The sequence below is a fragment of the Sciurus carolinensis genome, chromosome 8 (assembly GCF_902686445.1).
Source record: "Sciurus carolinensis chromosome 8, mSciCar1.2, whole genome shotgun sequence".
Classification (NCBI taxonomy): domain Eukaryota; kingdom Metazoa; phylum Chordata; class Mammalia; order Rodentia; family Sciuridae; genus Sciurus; species Sciurus carolinensis.
The window spans coordinates 121961874-121975941 of record NC_062220.1 but is presented as its reverse complement, the minus strand read 5'-3'; the positions used below and the strand labels follow the sequence as shown (position 1 = coordinate 121975941).

The window sequence follows — 14068 nt, the reverse complement described above, 5'->3', positions numbered from 1 at the left end:
CTATATCCCAGTTTCTTGGGAGGATGAGGCAGGAAGATTGAAATTTCGAGGCCAGGCTTGGCTATTTAGTGAGATCCTGTCTCATGTTAACAATTTTAAAAAGGTTGGGTAGAATACCTGAGTTCAATCCCGAATGGCAACAAAACAAAAATTACTTAGTTTAGTTATAGCAACAGAAAGTGGATTAAAACAAATGATTCTAAGAATTTTGTCTTGACCTGTAATCTCAGCGATTTGAGAGTTTCAGCTAGGATTGCAAATTCAAGGTCAGCCTCAGCAATTCAGTAAGATCTTCAGCAATTTAGCAAGACCCTGTCACAAAATAAAAAGGGTTGGGGAGATAGTTCAATCCTGAGTACCCTCTCCCCAAATAATTCTGCAGTAAGTTGGGCATGGTGGCACATGCCTGTACTCCCAGTCAATCAGGAGGCTGAGAGGTGGTACCACTCACTGAGACAGATGACAAGGGAATGAAACAACAACAAAACACTCAGAAGTTTGCTAGGTCTTGATCTAGCTACAGAATGACCAGGAGATAGAAGACAGAGTGAAAGAAAGAGCTGTCTGATGACATGAAATTTTTTTTTTTTTTTTTTTTTACTGTTTGTGTGTGTGAGATATTGGGGATTGAACCCAGGCCTCACACATGCTAGGTAAGTGCTCTAAAAACTGAGCAACAACCCGAGGGCTTTTCATTTCATTCAGGGTCTTGTTAAATTGGTCAGGCTGGTTTTGAATTTGTGGTCCTCAGCCTCCGGAGTTGTTGGGATTACAGGAGGATTACAGGCATGCGCTACTGTGCCTAGTGAAAGAATTTCTAAACTTGGTTCAAGAATCAAGCACCAAAAGACTCAACAAGAATAATCCCCTCCATCAACTCTTTCAAAATAATTATGTAGGAGACAGACTTTGGTTAAAAAACAACTTCACATTTTATTTTATGGAATATGCTCATCTGTTGAGTTGAAAGCATGGAGGATGCTATCTGTTCTGAAACAGATTCTGAAAAAAAGTCCCCACCCCAAGATGATACCCAAGATAAGCACTTTCAATGACTGGTTCATCAATATGCATATGATACATTTCATTCATCATAACTTAAGATACTTAACAACATTGGTAACTTTAAAAATTTTGCAGGAAAGGCTTGTGGAAGATTTTTACTAAATTGGTATATTGTATACTTAAAATTACATATTCACAAAAAGAAGTTAAAAGAAATGAAAATCACTGCTATATTTTTTGTCACCTGAGTTCAATTCAAAGTCACCTTTCCTAAAGAATTGGGAAAAGATCCTATGAATTGACTCACTGCTGTTAAAACTACAGATTTTTTTTTTTTTAAACTAGGGGTCAGAAATAGTATTCTCCAAAGGAAAATACACTTTTTTTTTTTTAAAGTAGCACACTTAGCATAAAACCAAGTCATTTTTGTTTTTTGAAGGCACGACTTATTCCCAGTTCAACTGTGAAAATCAAAATCTGTCTTGTGGATCCCATCTGGCAAGAAAGATGAGTTTGCTGATATTGACTGGTATCAAAATCTGCCCCATAATTAGCCCCAGCAATAAGCACCTTTGTGTGTCTAATCCAGAGGCTAGTATTCTTTCTTTTTGATCACAATCATAAAGATTTATCATAAAGATAAAGATTCTGGGGCCTCCTTAGGTCTTGCTTTCTTCTCTGTGAAAATGAAAACAATTTTGCTTTGTAAAGTAGTATCAGCAACCAGTCCTTCATGGGCTAGGGAGTAGGAGAAGACTGGAAGAAGCAGCAGCCAGCTGTCAACAGCATAGGGACAGTCCTTTAGGAAAAGCCTTTAGAACAAGATGGTCTAAACAAGAACAGGCCCTCTAATGTCAGAGGAAGAGATATTTACAAAAATGAAGACAATTCTCCTTCCATACACTTGGCATTAAAAATAATAATAATGCTGGGTGTGGTAATCCTAGCAGCTTGGGAGGCTGAGGCAGGAGGATTCAAGTTCAAAGCCAGCCTCAGCAACTTAGCAAGGCCCTAAGCAATTTAGATAGACCCTGTTTCAAAATAAAACAATGAAAAGAACTGGGCACGTAACTTAGGGATAAAAAGAAAAAGAGTTGAAACCCCCATACCAAAAAAAAAAAAAAAAAAGGTGGGGGTGGTGGTGGTGGTGGAGATTGGCTTCATTACCCCAACAAAAGAAAAGATAAGAGAAAATTCATGAAATGTTACTTTGCTTCAAAGATGAATCACTGATCCCATAATGCAAAGGGAAGGCTGCTGATGAAAATGTTTGGCAGTGGCCATACATGTATTTATTTTTTGTGGTACTGAGGACTGAACTCAGAGGCTCTCTTCCACTGACCCCACACCCCAACCGCCCGGCCTTTTTTTGGTGCTAGGGATTGAACTCAGGAGCCCTCCGCCACTGAGCCACATCCCCAGCTCTATTTTGTATTTTTATTTAGAGACAGGGTCTCACTGAGTCGCTTAGTGCCTTGCTTTTGCTAAGGCTGGCTTTGAACTCAAGATCCTGTTTCAGCCTCCCTGAGCTGTGATTACAAGTGTGCGCTACCACAGCTCCCCCAAATCCTTTTTTATTTTGAGATAGGGTCTTGCTAAATTGCCCAGGCTAGACTTGAACCTGCGATCCTCCTTCTTCAGTCTGCCAAGTTGCTGGGATTACAGGCATGCATCACTGTGTGTTTATTTAAAACAACAAAAAAGCTTAAATCTGAGGTATAATGATTAATCTCCACAAGTCTATGCCTGATGATGATAAAGAGAAACAGTTATTATTATATACATGGAAGAAGTTGATAAGAGGAAAAATCAGAAACCATTAGGAGGTTTTAAAATATACACAAGCTGGTTTGCATTTTTTAAGTAGAAAAAAAATTTTTTTTTCACGGCACTGGGGATCAAACCTGGGGCCTTTCATATGCTAGACAAATGCTCTAACTCTGAGCTACACTGCCAGTCTGACTGCCACTATTTTTAGGAAGATTTGAATAGGTTCGATAGAAACTTCTACAAATTGATATATAGATGGTCATTATGGTCTGGGGATGTAACTCTGTTGGAAAGTCTTGTCTAACATGCATGAGGCTCTAAGTTTAATCTCTGGTACTGCAAAAAACAAAAAAACAAAACCCCCAAAACCAAAAACCAAAATGAAACAAAAAAACTAATGCGCTATTGTACTTTTTTGTTTTTGTACCATAGGAATTGAATCTAGGGCTATAAGCAAGTGCCCTACCACTGAGCTATACCCCCAGCCTTGTAGCAAACAATACTTTATAATAGACTACAGACTCTAAAGGAGAGCATCGTGAAAATGGCACAGGACCCACAGGGTGGTGCCATGTTTTAAGTGGGGAGGCACTGTTATTTCAAGTTTCTGATCTGTCTATTAAAATCAGTCCCTTTCACCATCTTCAAAACATTTTGTTTTTTAAAAAAAAGATAAGGGTAGGCTGAGGATATAGCTCATACCCAGTTTTTTCCTTCTTAGCCAAATCCTTCTATACAAGGTCAACATCATTTGTGGAATTTTATTCCTAAACTGGGTGACAGAGAATCAATGTGATGATTCAAATGTCACCTTGTAGGAAGTACAGAAAAGTAGGTGAGACTCCTGGATGGGTCAGGAGACACCAGACACCAAATAAACACTCTGCCATGTTGAGGCTTGGCAATGGTGATTCCCTAGTCAGGTAGAAGACTCAATGAATAAGACCACTGGTAGTCCACATGTGTATACCTCATTTCCATTAATTCTAAAGCGACCTTGTGTCAATCAGCAAGGTGTCCTTGAGCCAGTGGAGAATCTGTTTCCAAACAGAGATGGAGAATATAAGAGCAGGTGGGGGCCAATTCCCTGCCCATTCCAGGCACCACCCTGAGCAGTGCTGGTCTAAAGTCCATCTACTGAAATGTATACCAAGGACAGAGCTCAGTAGGGGAACAGATGACATCTGTCAACAAAAGAGCAAAGAATATGCCATATTGTATGTCTGGATCTAAGACTAATCTTTTTCTGGGCGGGGGGAGGGAAGAATCACAATGTGCTCAATATTGTGTATGTGCAATGATTTCCATTACAAGGGTGTGGGAAGGACCCTCCTCCACAAACACAGGGTTTCTTTTTTTATTACTTGGGATTGAACCCAGGGGCGCTTTACCACTGAGATACAACTCCAGTCCTTTATTCTGATTTTTTATTTAGGGTCAGGGTCTCACTAAGTTGCTGAGACTGGCCTTGAACTTAGGATTCTCCTGCCTCGGTCTCTCAAGTTGAGAAGAACAGGGTCCCTTGATACTCTGACTTACACAAGGCCTAGAAATGATAAATATAGCAAACTGGGGAAACATAGGATATAGTTGCCAGACTGAAATTCTGCCCATATCTTCCTATATACTGCTGAAAGTAAGAAATGCAACTTTTTCTACTTCCAGGATGGTAATCAAACGTCAAAGATATTCAGGCCTTGACTACTATGCTCAGACTTAAATCTCAAAGTTATGCAGCTGAAAGAATTTAAGGCAGGTGTCGGCTCTAACAAAAAAATTTTACACATTTCTTCATCTCGACAAAAATCTCTTAAGATTCATTCTGTTATAACATTTGCAAACACACATTAAATTACATACTAAATAATACATGAAATTTCTTGAGAATTTAAAATGAGATCTTTCCAATCTTTTTATCACAATGGAATGGAACTCCTCTATCTTTAAAGTTGTCGAACTTTTCTTTCTGTGCTTTTTATGTTGATATCTAATTTGTCCACTTTAGTTGTTAGTCGGTCAAGAATGTCATCTTGCTCCTCAATTTCTGTCTGCATCCCCAGGGCTATGTCCTTGAGACGGCCCAGTCCCATGGACAGTTCATCTGTGAGAGAAGGAAATAATAAGCAGGCCTGAGCAAAGGCAGTCACAGTACTTGGAAATGCTTCTTAGTCCCTCCCAGGTGCTCAGCAACGTCTGGATTGTTCAGTCCTCTTTCTTCTAAGACAATCTATAAGCTCCAGGGAGTTGATTTCCAAAACATGTCCAAATGAGAAAAAACTGTTTACTCAATAAAAAGTAATATGTGCTTATATAGAAGCCATCCCCTCTCCTCCAAGATAACAAATGTTAATATGTTTGGTGTTCCAAAAGAAAAATTTTGGGGGTGTTACTTGGGACTTAACACAGAGGTATTCTACCACTGAGCTATATTCCCAGTCCTTTATATTTTATTTGTTTATTTTTTGCTACTGAGAATTGAAGTTAGGAGCCTTTGGGACTTTATCATTGAGCTACATACCTAGTTCTTTTATTTTGAGACAGGGTCTTGCTAAGTTGCTTAAGGCCTTGCTAAATTGCTGAGGTTGGCCTTGAACTTGGGGTCCTCCTGCCTCAGCCTCCTAAGTTTCTGGGATTACAAGTGTGTACATTGTGTCTAGCTATTTTTTTGTTTTGAGAAAGGGTCTCCCAAAGTTGCTGAGACTGGCCTTAAACTTGTGAACGCTTCTGTCTCAGTCTCCTAAGGTGCTGGGATTACAGGTGCAGGTTCAGTTAATTTTTTTTTTTGTACCAGGGATTGAATCCTGAGACACTTCACCATTGAGCACCATCCCAGTCCTTTTTATTATTTTTAAATTTTGAGAGAGGATCTCACTAAGTTGTTTACAGCCTGTTTTCAATTTGTGATCCTCCTGCCTCAGCCTCTTGAGCTGCTAGGATTACAGGTGTGTGCCACTGTGCCCAGCCTAACATTCACTTTTAAGATGGATAATATCTATAAGGACATGGCTTAGGAATGTGTAAGAGATGAGCCCCGCACAAGATGATATGAAGAGAACTGAGGACAAGGCTGCGGGAGAGACATACCAAGGAATTCTAGCTTCCCCTGGTAGGTCTGCACCGACTGTAGAGATAGGTCTTAACTGGTTCTGCTGGAAGACTTGCATAGTCTCATTCCTAGGTTTGTGATAGTGTGTGTATGTGTACTGGGGGTGGAGGACTCGACCAGGGCTGATATCTGCCCTTGTACTGTGAACAGCAGGTTGGGAAAGAGTTGAAAGTGAGAGAGAAGAGGTGGTGCTTTGTTAACCTTCTTTTTTTGCAAAATTAAAGATTATTAATTGAAGAGGTCAGCACACATAAGTACTTAGCAGTGGCATCACAAAAATTAGTTTTTTGTTTTTGTTTTTTAAACAGTCTTTTTTTTTTTTTTTGGCGGTGCTGGGGATCGAACCCAGGGACCAACTGAGCTATCTCCCCAGCCCTTTAAACAGTCTTTAGCTCTATGCTTCTTGAGGTCATTGAAACCCATGCTTTGTTTTCCAAGGAGAGTAAAACCTGTGTGGTCACCCCAGGCCTCAGGAAGTTTCTTGGCATCTGGTACTGCTAAGGAAAGGCAAAAGGTAGGCTGAGGTAAAAAGTATGGCAAAGTAGCTGGGCATAGTGGTGCATGCCTGTAATCCCAGTGACTTGAGAAACTGAGGTAGGAGGATCACCAGTTCGAGGTCAGCCTGGGCAATTCAGTGAAAACCCGTCTCAAAAAAAAAAGAAAAAAAAAAAAGGGTTGAGGATGTAATTCTGTGGTTCAATCCCTAGTATGGGGCAGGGGTGGGGGAGGAGGGGGAGAAAGAAGTATGGTAAAGCAAAGCTACCAGGAAATAAGTCAAAAGTCAAGAGTTCCTGAAATAGGAAAAAGGTGTGATAAGGAAAGAGTGTAAACAAATGTGCCTGTATAGCCTATGTCAGAAGGGACAGCCGGCCATAGGAGCCAGTTGCCCACTTTGGGCCTTGGTTCTCTCCTTATTCTTTTATACTTTACCCTGTGGGGACTACCTGATCACAAGTCCTCAGAGCCAACTGCATCTTCGGCCTCCAGCGGTGGACAGCACTCAGTTCTTACCCTGCTCACTCCTTGAATTCAGCATCCTTCCTCAGTTTCCCTTATCCCTGTGTCCCTGCCAGCAGGTACCAATGGTACTTTCTCCCGATGAAGAATAAGGGGCTGTGGAGCACTGTTGGGTGTCTCCCTGGAGTGATCAGACCTGGGCAGACACATTTTTGGTCTTGCAGAAGTCTTTTACTCGGGAGGGCAAAGTCCAGAGGACAGAATCAAGAGGCGGCTATCTGGTTCTTTCCTGGGCTCTGGGGGTGAAGGAGAGTGGGGTTGCGGGGAGAAGCCTATGGGTGTGGAGAGTGCTGAAACGAGTTCTTTCCCCTGCCCTTGGTGAAAGCAGCTTCCTTGAGGCTGGGCTCAGTGGTAGAGCACTTGCATTGCATGTGTAAGGCACCTGGTTCAATCCTCAGCACCACATAAAAAAATAAATAAAGGTATTGTGTTCATGTATAAATAAAAAAAATTAAAAAAAAAAAGCTTAAAAAAAGAACAAGAAAACAGCTTCCCTGATGAGTCACATAGATCTAAAATGCCAACAAGCAGGGCATAATGGCTCAGGCTTATAATCCCAGCTGCTGGGGAGGCTATGGTAGAAGATTACTTGAACTCAGGAGTTCGAGTTCAGCTTGGGCAACGTAGCAAGTCTCCATCTTAAACAAAAACAGAATAAAAAAATAAAGTACATTTTCATGGAGGGTAACAGTGGTGACCTGTGAGTGGCAGAAAAACATTTATTTGCTCTTGCTTATGTCTGTTCTTTAAAATTCATGTCCTTTTTGCATAAACATTTTTTTTAATGTTTAACGAGATTATATTTGCTGACTATTTCTACTAATCAAGCTACAAAATGTGGTCAGAATTCTGCTGCATGGGAATGGCTAAATGATGATTTATGGTAGCAAACAATGAAAATAACCCAAATGTCCAAGAGCAGGGGCTAGAATTTTTTTTTTTTTTTTTTTTTTTTTTTTGTATTGGGGGTTGAACCCAGTTGCTTAGGGCCTTGCTAAGTTGCTGAGGCTGCATCAAATTTGCAAGCCTCCTGCCTTAGTGGGATTACACCTTAGTGGGATTACAGGTGTGCACCATTGTGCCTGGTGGGAATGGAACTTTTAAAAGTGGTGCTTTCAAGAATGATCTCGCTGATAAGTGGATGATGATACATAATGGGGCGTGGGAGGGGTTAGTTTTAGGATTAGAGTGAGGGTTAGGGAGGGGGGCAAGAATGGGGGAAGGAAGGACTGTATAGAGGGAAAAGAGGGATGGGAGGGGTGGGGGGAAGGGGAAAAATAACAGAATGAATCAACCAACATCACCCTATGTAAATTTATGATTACACAAATGGTATGCCTTTATGTACAAACAGAAAACAACATGTATCCCATTTGTTTACAATAAAAAAAAAAAAAAGTGGTGCTTTCAAAGAACTTCTGTAGTTTAGGAAGGTATTCAAACCTAAGTGAAAAAGTAGTATACAAAAGTAAATACACTGGTGACAGTGGGGAGGAGGAGGGGGTAGGAAAGATAGAATGAGACAGACATCATTATCCTATGTACATGTATGATTACATGAATTGTGTGAATCTACATCGTGTACAACCATAGAAACGAAAAGTTGTACAATGAATCAAAATGCTGTCTGTAAAAATAAAAAATAAAAGAGAAAGAAAGAAAGAAAGAAAGAAACTACTGGAAAAAAAAGTAAAATACATTGGGCTGGGGTCCATGGCTCAGTGGTATAGACCTTGCCTAGCATGTGTGAGCACTGGGTTCGGTTCTCAGCACCACATATAAATAAAATAAAATAAAAAGGTCCATAGGCAACTTAAAAAAAAGAATATATATATATAAAATAAAAAAGAACAAAAGTAAATGCACTGAAATGATGCCAAGTACATCTGATATTGTAGATATGTGTGTACATACATACATGAAAAATGGAAAGAATTACACCAAATTAGCAAACACTGCCAGACAGGAGGACTATGGGTTTTTTTTTTTTTTTTACCTCATGGCACTTATTTACCTAATTTTCTATTAATGAATCAAAAACAAAGGTTAAGTTAGGTAGAGTGGTGTATACCTATAGATCCAGCTACTTGGGAGGCAGCAAGAAGATCATGTGAGCCTAGCAGCTCAGGGTCAGCCTGAGCAACTTAGCTCTTACCTCTTAAAAGAAAAAGAAAAAGGAACAAAGTTTAAACTTATTATTACTATTATTTTTTGCGGTGCTGGGGATTGAACCCAGGGCCTTATGCATGCGAGGCAAGCACTCTACCAACTGAGCTATATCCCCAGCCCCTAGTTTTTAAAAAATAATTTTAGGGCTGGGGATATAGATCAGTTGGTAGAGTGCTTGCCTCGCATGCATAAGGCCCTGGGTTCAATCCCCAGCACCATAAAAAAAAAAAAAAAAAAAAAAATCTACAATTTTTTTTTAGTTGTCAATGGACCTTTATTTTTATTTATTTATTTATATGCAGTGCTGAGAATTGAACCCAGTGCCTCTCACATGCTAGGCAAGTGCTCTAACCACAGGGTAATAACCCCAGCCCTAAAATTATTAAAAAGAAAAAGACTTGGGCTGGGGTTGTGGCTCAATGGCAGAGTGTTCACCTAGCATGCGTGAGGCCCTGGGTTTGATTCTCAGCATAACATAAAGATAAATAAAATAAAGATACTGTGTCCACCTACAAATAAAACAAAATACTAAAAAAGAAAGAAAGAAAGAGATTGCAGTCATTGTATAAACTAAGAAAGAAATGAAGGAAGGGAGGGAAGGAAAGAAGAGAGAGAGGAAGAGAAAAGGAACAGAAATTCATTGTAATGAGAAGTTTTCTGACATATCAGTGTAAGTAGGAAAAAACTAACAAGGAAATAAGCAGTTTATATAATACAAAAAAGAGTGAGCATTCAACTAATATGCCATTTATGTTACAGGTTCAGACTGCTGGAATAAGCACCACTGTAGGTAAACAGGGAAAGGAATTCATTGGTGTGTCCCCTCTAGGGGTGAGCAGAAGCCTATATATGGATACCCAACATGCATCGGTTTCAGTTGTGCCTTCCACTGGATACCCTTAGAGCAGGGAGAATTTTTAAATTATTTATCTCACTTACTTTGCCATCTCCTAACAAGTGCTGGGAGACTGACAGTAACTAGGATAGCTGTGATGCAGTTCCTGTTTGGAAAGGTAAGAGGAGGTAGCACATCTGAGACTTGGCTTTGAATAAACTCATGCCCATGAGCCAATTCCTGCTGCCTGAGTTTACCTCTCTACTTGGACCTCAAATGGGTGACTTCTCTTTTAATTAAAAAAATAAGAAAAAAATATCACCAAGTGTTCCTACTGGGCCCTGTAAGTAAAGTGGTGATAGAACAGACACATTCCCATGCTCTCCTGAAACTGATTGTGTGGTCAGGAACACAAATGGATGGGCAGGACTGTAGAAAATCAGGGCCTTGAGTGATTATAAGAGGAAATCAAGGGTTGGGGACATAACTCAGGGGTAGAGTGCTTGGCTAGCATGTGTGAGCCTCTGGGTTCAATCCCTAGCTTTATCCAAAGAGAGAGAGAGAGAGAGAGAGAGAGAGAGAGAGAGAGAGAGAGAGATAGACAGACAGGAGGCTATACTGAAACACAACTAGCTGTGTGAGAAAGGGCTAGCCTGCAAGGACACTCCAGAAAGATAGGGATGTGAGGAAGAAAGAAAGGCAAAAAGAGTTCATAGGAGCCAACAGTAATGAGGGAAAGGGGTTGGGGGGAGGAGGCAAGGACACAAAACCTGTACTGTGTTCCAAGTGTACAGAGATGCACACCAGAGAGTTTTGAAATGCACCACCTGACTTCTGTTTTGAAAGCTCACTCTGGCAGCTGTGTGGATAATGTGCCAATGTGACTGCCAACTCTTACCAAGCCAGGCACTTTCCTAAGTGCTCAGGATCAGTTCATGAAAACTCTTCCACCAATCCTCAGGGGCAGCCAGTTTTACAGGGGTGTAAACTGGGGCTCCATATAGCGATGTAGGAAGGATGGAGCAAGTGGTCACAGCAAGGCTTCGATGTAGGCCTCACAGGGACTCTTAGGTCTCTGCTACTGTCAGGATCCAAGCAAGAGGCTGTCATGGGAGCTGGGGTTCTAGATGGGCTGGGGTTGTAGCTCAGTGGTAGAGCACTTGCCTAGCATGTGTGAGGCACTAGATTCAATTCTCAGCACCACATGTAAATAAATAAATAAAATAAAGGTCCATTCACAGTTAAAAAATAAAAAAGAGGTAGGCATAACTTGGTTCAACTGAAAGCAGGAAATAGAAGTGGACAGATTCCTGAGATAGTGAGGTGGTGAGATGGACATGACCATGTGACACATGGTTAAAGAGTGACTAACTGTGGCTTTGTGTATGCTGGTTGTGCTTGGCATGAGCTACCTGGAAGACAAGTGATTTAGACGCTGATGCAGCTCTTGGTCTTACCTAAGTTGCTGTCGATTTTCTGGTGATAGGCTCGAAGGTGTGGGTTCTTTGGGTAAGCCTCTGTACTCACAGCAGAACCAGGTCCTCCAAGGATACAGTCTGAGTTTAAAAACATCAGGAGAATGGTTAACTGATATTCCTTGAAATGCTGCTTCATGAAATTGATCTTTTCATTTTGGTACTAGGGATTGAACACAGGAGTGCTGTACTACTGAGCTATATCTCCAGCACCTGTTTATTATATTACATATTTTTTTATTGGTCCACTATAATTATACATAATGGTAGGATTTATTACATATTTGTACATGAACATGATGTAACAATATAACTGGGACAACATAATTCCCCAGTATTTCCTTTTTCCCTCCCATTCTCCTTTCCCTGGTCCCTTTCTTGATTGATTGCCTTTTGATTTTCAGGAGATTCCCCCTTTCCTATCCTTCTTTTCCTTTGTCCTCTCTAGCTGTCACATATGAGAGAAAACATATGACCCTTGACTTTCTGAGTTTGACTTATTTTGTTTAACATTGTTCTCAAGTTTCATCCATTTTCCTATAAATGACATAACTGAATTTTATATATATATATATATATATTTTTTTTTTTTTTTTTTTTTTTTTTGGTACTGGGGATTGAACCCAGGGGCACTTAACCACTGAGTCACATCCTTAGCTATTTTTATATTTTATTTAGACACAGAGTCTCACTAAGTTTCTTAGGGCCTTGCTAAGTTGTGGGCACCAGTCACTGTGTCTGGTCATAATTTAATTCTTTATGACTGAATAAAACTCCATTACTCAGCACCTTTTAAAATTTTATTTTGAGAGATGGTCTCACTAAGTTGCTTAGGCTGACATAGAACTGTGATCCTCCTGCCTCTGCCTTCCAAGTCACTGGGATTATAGGTGTATGCTGTCACACCTGGCTTTATTTTTGCAGTGCTGGGAATCAAACACAGGGTCTTGTGCGTGGTAGGCAAGTGCTCTCTCTCTAAACTATACCCCAGCCCCTTATAAAATGTATAAAAGATACATAAAAGATAATTTAGTTGTATTGGGGATTGAACCCAGGGACACTCTACTACTGAGCTACACCTTCAGCCCTTTTTATTTTTTACTTTGACAGAGGGTCTTGTTAAGTTGCCCAGGTTGGTCTCAAATGTGTGATCCTCCTGTGTCAACCTCTGGAGTAGCTAGGATTATAGGTTTACCCCCATGGCATATGGCATGAAATTGATATTAACCTAGAAAATGGCTGGAAGGAATGAAGTAACTGGCTGAGGCAATATAGAATGACAGGGGTGAGAATGGATACAACATATGAGGGAATAAAGCAAAGCAGTCACATGGTTGGGTGTGGTGGTATAAGTCTATACTACCAGCTTCTTGGGAGGTTAAGGCCAGAAGTTTGAGACCAGCCTGGGCAATACAGCAAGATTTGATCTCTCAAAAAAACAAAACGACCCCTCCCCAAGAAGTTCCCTTCTCCAAAAAAGACTTTCCATGGGTCAACTGGACAGATGGTGGTACACAGACTCTGAAAGACACACTCATACAAGTACTGTTGTATGGCAGAGGAACTGCATCAGAGTAAAAACTACACAGATGTATGGACAAGGTCTAGGTGTGGCAGTGCACACCTGTAATTTCAGCGACTCTCAAAGTTGAGACAAAAGGATTGAGGTTCAGTAATTTGGTGAGACTCTTTCAAAATAATTAATAAAAAGACTTGGTGATATAGCTCAGTGGCAAAGCACTCCTGGGTTCAATCCTTAGTATCAAAAGGAAAAAAAAACTTTTTCTGGGTGCTAGGGATTGAACCCAGGGCCTTGGGCAAGCTAAGCATACACTCAACCATTGAGCTACATGCACCCCCAGTGCCTTTTAGCTTTTTTAAAATTTTGAAACAGTGTTGTTAAGTAGCCCAGGCTGTCTTTGAATCCTGGGTACAAGCAATTTTGCCTCAGTCTCCTGTATAGTTGGGACTACCAGCACATAAACCACTTTGCCCAGCAGAGATAAAGTTTAAAAATATAAATTGTAGCCAGTTGCAGTGGTGCATGCCTGTAATCCCAGTAACTCAGAAGGCTAAGGCAGGAGGATTCCAAGTTCAAGGTCAGTCTGAGTAACTTGGTAAGCCACTATTTCAAAAATAAAATAAAAAGAACTGGGGATGTGGCTCATGGTTGGAGTGACCTGGGTTCAATTCCCAGTACTGAAAAAAAAAAAAAAAAAATCAAAGTTGTTATGTGGGCTGGGGCTGTGGCTCATTGGTAGAGCACTTGTCTAGCAAGTGTGAGGCACTGGGTTCGATCCCCAGCACCACATAAAAATAAACAAATAAAATAAAGAAATTGTGTCCATCTAAAACTTAAAAAAAGTTATGTCACATAAATGGGATTATTGCTGATTTTTTTGTTCTTTTGAAAACTTATTTCTAGGCTGTCTTTTCACTTAAAATAAGCAAAAAAGAACTGTTAAATAGTGCACATTTGCCCCAAGAAATTAAACTTCAGTTTCCCCTCCCCCCAAGTATGAGGGATGGAACTCATGGACATTTTACCACTGATCTATACTCCCCGTCATTTTAAATTTTTATTGTGGGACAGGGTCTTGCTAATTTGCTGAGGGTCTTGCTAAGTTGTTGAGTCTGGCCCTGAACTTGTGATCCTCCTGCCTCAGCTTCCTGAGTTGCTGGGAATACAGG

The 14068-nt window shown here is 40.5% G+C and overlaps 1 protein-coding gene across 1 annotated transcript in view; it reads right to left on the bottom strand.

Moving 5' to 3' along the window:
- Positions 1-2121: 2121 nt before the first annotated feature.
- The window catches only part of Snap29 (synaptosome associated protein 29), a 29341-nt gene continuing 17394 nt past the window's right edge, over positions 2122-14068 (bottom strand). Inside the window, exons 4-5 of the mRNA XM_047562865.1 lie at positions 11360-11458; positions 2122-4876 (exon numbers count right to left, since the gene is read on the bottom strand). Coding sequence (XP_047418821.1) covers positions 4719-4876; positions 11360-11458 — 257 coding nt within the window. The 3' untranslated portion in view covers positions 2122-4718. The remainder of the gene's footprint in view (positions 4877-11359; positions 11459-14068) is intronic.